We start from the raw sequence: 6475 nt of genomic DNA, 5'->3' as shown, positions 1-6475 counted from the left end.
ACTGCGAGGAGCCAGTGACTGAAATGTCATCTCTGCCCACCCAAGACTCAGTTCTCCCAGGTCTGATCTTTACAAAAGCCCAACTCCTTTCTCACAAGTTAAGCATCTCTTTCCAGGAGCTACCTGATCCCGGCTGGATCTCACGATCCTCCTGCTCTATCTTATTCGGCAAATCCCGTGTGCACCCCTACAACAGGCCTGGATGGACTTCTAACCAAGGAGACCCTACCACCTATTTTCCACGACACCCGAGGTACAGCTACTACAGTGGTGAGAACCCCATCTTCCCTTTACCGCCGTCTAGTCGAGTCCAGGTGCAGACTGCCCTTTCCCACACCCCTTCAGGGAGGTACCGAGAAGTTAGGACCTTGGTTAATGCCTACAAGAGCACCCAATTCAGGCCTGCCAGTGTGGCATGGGTTACACCCCCTTCACCAGTAGCTCCCTGACCACCCTCCCCCAAAGACCACGTGAGGAAACTGGATGTACCTGGATTACAGCTCCCAAAGTAGCCAAGGCCACCCAGGTGAGCAAGGTTACCCTGGACTCGCTCACCACAGGCTTCTTTGTAAAAAGAAAAAAACAAAAAAATACAAAACAAAAATCTCCACCCCACCCAGGTTGAGTGAACTTCCAGCATCCACACCCAGAGCTCTGGGCGGTAGCTTTTAAGGATGAAAGACCAACCACTGTGCTGCTCTCCAGTGAGGGTCAGACACACACACACACACACACACACACACACACACACACACACACACACACACACGGGAAGAGACTCTAGACAATTATTTCTTGAAAAACGGGGTTTATTGATTTTTTTTAAACTGCAAATAGTCGTTACAAAAAGTTTTTTTTTCTTTTAAATAAATTCACACAAAGAAAGAGAAATAGGAAGCGACGGTAGTGACCAGCAAGAGGAATAATAATTACATTCATCTTTATGTGTGTGCGCCAGTTGTTTATGTTAGCATTGGAAAACTCCAACCTGGAATCCAGAACCTCGAAATCTGCGAGCGCGCGGAATGTCTTGAGATGGGCACGTGAAGTCAAAGGGGTTCTCTCTTTTCTGTTTTCCCTTTTAGAAGCTATACATAAAAGGTGGCTTCCTTCTGTAGTCACAGAGCTTGAGCATACATTCTCAGTCCTACCTGTGAAAGGCCTAAGGAGAAGAAACTCAATTTGCAGTCCAACACAAAGGGGAGAATTTCTAAAATAAATAATCCAACAGTTTTTTGCATTTTTTTAAATTAATTTTTCATTTTTTTAAAATAAAATAACCAAAAAAAGTGTAAAGTTACAAAAATGTTGTTGAAGAATAATATATTAAAACTGTGGAAAAAAGGAAAGACACGTCACAAAATTTTAAGATTAATATGAAGATCATAATTTAACATAAAAGAATATATTCTATGGATTTGTCATCCCGATAAATATGAACAAAATTAACAAAAAAAGCATAGTTTGGCAATAAATACGTTTTGATAAGTTAAATAAGCTTTTTTATATTGATGTGCAGTGACAAGCAAAATTTTTGCTCTCCAATTTCTGAAAGTTAGATGAAGTTTAACCCCAGGGAAAAAAGCATGGCGTGAGGGCTCTAAGGTAGACCTAAGGTATTCTAGAGCAAAATCCATTAAAGCTACTTCTACAGGAAATCGTTTTACACAGATATCGTATGTGGAATGAATACCATTAACTGCTCACCCCTTACAGTTTGGTTTTTTTTTTTTTTTAGCTTTTCTCTCATTTTGTCGTCATTTTTAAGATGTCACATATGAATTGGGGAACTTTAGCACCAAAATCAAGTCTCTCATAGTCCATCCCCTTCCTCCCCACTTAAAAAAAAAAGAAAAAAATTAAATCACAAAGTCCCACTTATATCAAAACCTTCGTCCAACTGGTTCAACCTTCCTCCCTGAAGACCTACACAAACCCGGGCAAGATTAGTCAACAGGGGTTTGGGCTGGGAAGAAAAAGGTTTTGAGTGTCAAAATAGGTTTCCCCCAAACCCCAAGTCCAGCAACTATTCTCTGAAGGAGGCGGGTAACTACAAGGAAGAGGAAGTGTGCGGGAGACTGAAAGGAAGGTGCGCTTGGGTCGCCAGCTGGGGGAGCTGCTGGTTGCGGGTCACCCCCCAACCCCACGGGCAGAGGCTCTGGGAGGCCCACGGGTGCCCCCTGGCGTTGAAGAGGTAATGTAGTCACAGTGACAAAGTTAGATAACAAGGCACTAAGTTGCTTCTGTAAACGGTTACTGCTTTTCTTTTGTGATTTGGCACTTAAGGCTTAAGCCGAAAAAAGGCATCTACTGACAAATATGGGACTCTGTTATGCGTGGTTAAGTGGGCTATGAAATGGAGGGAGGGGGATTCAAGCCAGAAGAAGCTACCAACAAATTGACTTGTCCTTATGTTGTTGGAGGTGGGGGTGGGGGCGACATACCAAGGTTCTGGGGAAGGGGCTGAGCTTAAATGTATCAATGTAGGGATTGAGGGGAAGTAAGGGGATGGGGAGGTGAAGGCTTGGGATGGGGTGCAGGGTGGAGAGGTGAAGGAGGCAGGGTGTCCCTCCCTACCCTGACTTAGTCATCTGAGATGGAGAGTCTGCTGAAAATGGGCAGGCGTCTTGAGTTGTCCAAGGTAGGGGAATCTGAGCCACTGTGGCTGCTGCTGGAGCTGCTCAGGTAGCCCTCCTGGTCCGAGAGAGAATCCTGAGGGCTGGGGGGAGAGTCAAACATGTGAGGGGACTCGGACATGGGCCGGAAGAGGAAGGTGGTGGGGGAGCCTCCCCCGGGTAGCCCCATGCTAGGAGCAAAGAGGCTCGCCAGCTCCTGGCTGGAAAAGGCGAAGGGGTTATTGGTGCCGTCGGGCAGGGTAGGTGAGCCCAGGAGGTCATCCGCGCTCAGGATGGGGGGTGGGGTGATAGACGTGGGGCTGTCCAGCAGCCCCGTGGCAGCGGCGGTGGCAGCGGCACTGGGAAACCCAGCAAAGCTAAAGCTATGCTGGAGGCGGGGACGGTCAGCGGAGAGGTCCCGGCCCCCGGCCAGGGCGCGGCGCTCCTCGGCGTTGTGAATGAAGTGGCAGCGGGGCCCATACGGGCAAAAGCCGATCGTGTGGAAGGTGCGGCAAAGCTCCGTCTTGTACTTGGGGTGGCGGGTCAGGCTGCGGAGCTCGTGGATGCCGTGCGCGAACTGGCACTTGTCCCCGTACTTACAGGCACCGTTTTCTTCGAAGGGGCGGCAGAGCTCCGTCTTGTAGCGGCTGGAGTTGACCTGGCCGCTCCCAGGCTGCTTCTGGGCGGGCAGAAGCCGCTCGCCCCCTTCAGAGAAAGAGCGGTCTCGAAAGCGGCTGTCGCGGGAGCTCAGGGACGGGGCCGGCTCGCCCTTAAGGCTGCTGAGAAGTTGGTTCTGATGGAACTTGGAGCTGGGCAGAGTGACCGAGTGCCTCCGAGGGAAGCCCCCGCCAGCAGGGGTGCCCACTGCCTTCCTGTCCAGCAGGCAGCCCCCAGCACTGGGAGTGCTGTAGTTGAGCATCTTGTTACCCTGGAGGGGAGGGGAGGGGAGGGAAAAGGACCGGTGAGTGACCGAGGACACCCACGAGGCCAGGGCATGGTGTCCACAAAGGACAGCACCCCTTCATCAGATAGGCCAGTCTGTCCCTCTCTAAAAGGAGCCACCTGGGTTTATTTTGGCACTGCTCGTGAGAAACCACAAAAATCCTGCCCTGTATGAAAAAGAAATTATGTACGCATCCTGCTCCATGCTGACCCCTGATATGTAGATTGCTTTATATCCCCATGTCCCTAAAGCTATTTTTTCCCCTCTAAACTCCAAGTCCTGTTTATACATTCCTCAACTCAGAATATTTCACACAAGGCAGTCCTCTCTAATTTCCCTCCCCCTAACAGAACCAGGTAAGCCCCTGGGAGAAAACAAAACATGAGCCAAATCCTCCCCATCAATCCCTGCTAGCCCCCTCCCCCACAATCTGTCCCCAAACTCTCCACTTCCTCTTCCACAAGTGTACCCTTCCTTTGGCAACAGGTTTTTAAACTGTGCTTTTTTTCTCTCTTTCTTGGGGAAGAGCTTAGTCTGGGATATGGGGAGAGGGATATGCACGGCTCCCCAAGCTCATAGCTTCCGGAAGAGCACCCCGGAGAGGGATTTCTCCCCCCCCCCCATTCCCCCACTCCCTTCACTGGGAAGATGCCTTTGCACTTGGTCTCCAGGCTGCAAGAGCGGTCTGGATAAGAGCACCAGTGTTTAATCTTGAACCAAAGCTGCAGATGGGAAAGAAAGCGCTAGCTCCCCGCCCCTCCCCACATACACCTCGCAGTCAATGGGGGGAGGGGGGGCTCGAGCAGGGACAGAGCTGCCACAAGCCCTAAGTCACCTGCTCAAACTACCCAAGATTTAGAAATAGTTGGGGGTGGGAGACTTGAAAGTTATCTCCAGGCCCCTGACACATGTGGGTGTCATTGTGCAAATTCTAAAGTTAGTCCCTTAGGATCAGCAGCGGGGGATCGGGAATCAGTAACCCTGTAACCGCTACCACCCCACCGAGCGGATTACAGGAACCCAGTGGAGAGCCGGTTCCCAACAATGAGGTTCATTTAAAAAAGTCCTGCGGGGGGAGGGGGCAAAAGAAAGAGAAATAGATCAAAGAGCGGGCAGCCAGGACGAGAAGGATGGAGTTGCCCAGGAGCTCAGGCAGGAGCTCGGGCAGCCGCCAGGGCGAAAGGACTTGAGAAAACGCAGGGAAGGGGGGAAAAGAAGCTGAAAGTTTTTTGATGTTGCTGTTCAGCTCCAGCACGCCCCTGCGCCCCAACCCTGCAGCCCCGGGGCCTTGGCAGCTGCACCGACAGGAGCAGCAAGCTAGGAAGGGAGCAACATGACCCGACGTGTTTAAGGGAAGGCAAAAACAGTTCAGCAATTAAAAGTAGCCTAGCAGCTTCATCCTTTCAAACTGGGGGGTTGGGAGAAGTAGAGTGGGGGGAAAAATTAGCAACATCCATGGAGTTGTACATTTCAACCGTACTCCTGGAACACGCAGGTTTTAAAACTTTTTTTTGGTCGAAAACCCGACTAGTAAACTACCCCCATTTAAGGAGGCCCTATTAAATCCTAACTGGCGGGAACTTGAGTTCTGGCAACATTTTGTTCCCCTATTCCTTAATCAACGAGCCACAGTGCCTCACAACACAGGTAAGCAGCTACTTTCGGCCAAAAGTTTGCTGCGTGATCAAGCAGCGCTCTCGCAGAGGAAGCCTAGCTCAGCTGGGGCGGGCACAAGCTCCACTACAAACTCGCCTTGCCTACATCTTAAACTTTAAATCGGCCCTTTTTTCCTTGCCGCATATCTCTTAAGTTCTCCAAGGCAGAGAGGGAAATTCTCCCAAACAAATACCGTTCTGAGACTTCATTTTTCCTAGAGACCCCCTACGCCACAGGGAGCAAAGTTGTCGGGGAGACTCGAACTCCTCCAGCAGGCACGGAAACCCAGAGCGCACACCGCGAGCCCACCGAACCCCAGCTCCCGTGGTACACCATGCAGGAATGAATCCTTTAAAGTTTGTCCCAATCCTAGCCACTCTTTCGCACCCCCAGGTCAGCCCTTGCCCCGCAAACTTGAGCAGTCACCCAGAACGGTGCTCCCAAATTCACATAGAACTCCACCTGGGACGTGGAACTAAGTAGGGAGGGCATGGCCAAATTCCTTCATCATGGAGGGAAACGCAAACAGTGAAATCCCGTCACTCGCTCTATGCCGTTTTCCCAGAATCGAACTTTTAGGGTTTCTTTCAAACACAAGAGAAACTTTCGAAAAGCAAAAGCTCCGCCCTACTTTACCTTGCATAAAACTTCGCTCAAGTCGAAGATGGTGGCAGACACGAGGGTGGTGGTCATCGTGGGCGTTCGCACGGGGCAAGGAATAGTCTCTGGTGTGTCGTGAAGGTCCCGGTGCGGGGAAGGCGCAGCCTCCGGCTCTCCGGTCTGGAGTCCCACACGCCTGCTCCCGGCGCCCCTCGCCTTTCTGACTCCCGGGCTGCGGCGCGCAAAGCCCAATTTATAAGATTTGGTGAGTTGAGGGTGGGGGGAGGAGCTTTAAACTTATTTAAATGAAGAAGAGGAGGCGGAAAAAAAAGTTGATTGACACTGAGGTTGAATCAGCCATGCGGTCAAGCGGGAGGGAGGGGTAAAGGGGGAGGAAAGAAACTTTCAAAAGGAAGAAGGGGGAGGGGGAGACGAGGAAAGAAGGCGGAAAAAAAAAGAACCACTCGGAGCGGCGCACAACTTTTTTTTCTTAAAGAGGAAAAGTTTCGAGTCCGCGGGCTCCGCTCCCCAGCGATGGGGGGGGGGGGAGCGCCCCTCCCTGGGGCTGGGCGGGGCCGAGGGGGAGGGGCGCTCACCCTTTGTCAGCCTCGCTGTCCGGCTCTGTGACATCACTCATTCCACCCCCTTCGGAGTTCTGGTT

General features: G+C 51.2%; 1 protein-coding gene across 1 annotated transcript; it reads right to left on the bottom strand.

Moving 5' to 3' along the window:
- Positions 1–788: 788 nt before the first annotated feature.
- Positions 789–6061, bottom strand: Zfp36l1 (ZFP36 like 1 zinc finger CCCH-type). Its single transcript, XM_087911699.1, has 2 exons — positions 5851–6061; positions 789–3543 (listed from the first exon to the last, which is right to left on the bottom strand). The coding sequence occupies exons 1-2, from the start codon at positions 5905–5907 to the stop codon at positions 2584–2586; spliced, it is 1017 nt and encodes a 338-aa protein (XP_087767825.1). The 5' UTR covers positions 5908–6061; the 3' UTR covers positions 789–2583.
- Positions 6062–6475: the final 414 nt, after the last annotated feature.

This window comes from Myodes glareolus, chromosome 11 (assembly GCF_982192425.1).
Source record: "Myodes glareolus chromosome 11, mMyoGla1.1, whole genome shotgun sequence".
NCBI classification, from domain to species: Eukaryota; Metazoa; Chordata; class Mammalia; order Rodentia; family Cricetidae; genus Myodes; species Myodes glareolus.
The sequence above is the reverse complement of the archived record's forward strand: the minus strand, read 5'-3'. Positions and strand labels throughout refer to the sequence as shown.

Coding starts and splice junctions, on each gene's coding strand:
- Zfp36l1 (XM_087911699.1), bottom strand. CDS start 5,907: ATGACCACCACCCTCGTGTCTGCCACCATCTTCGACTTGAGCGAAGTT. Junction 3,544..5,850: donor TGAGCGAAGTTTTATGCAAG/GTAAAGTAGGGC, acceptor CCTCCCCTCCAG/GGTAACAAGATGCTCAACTA.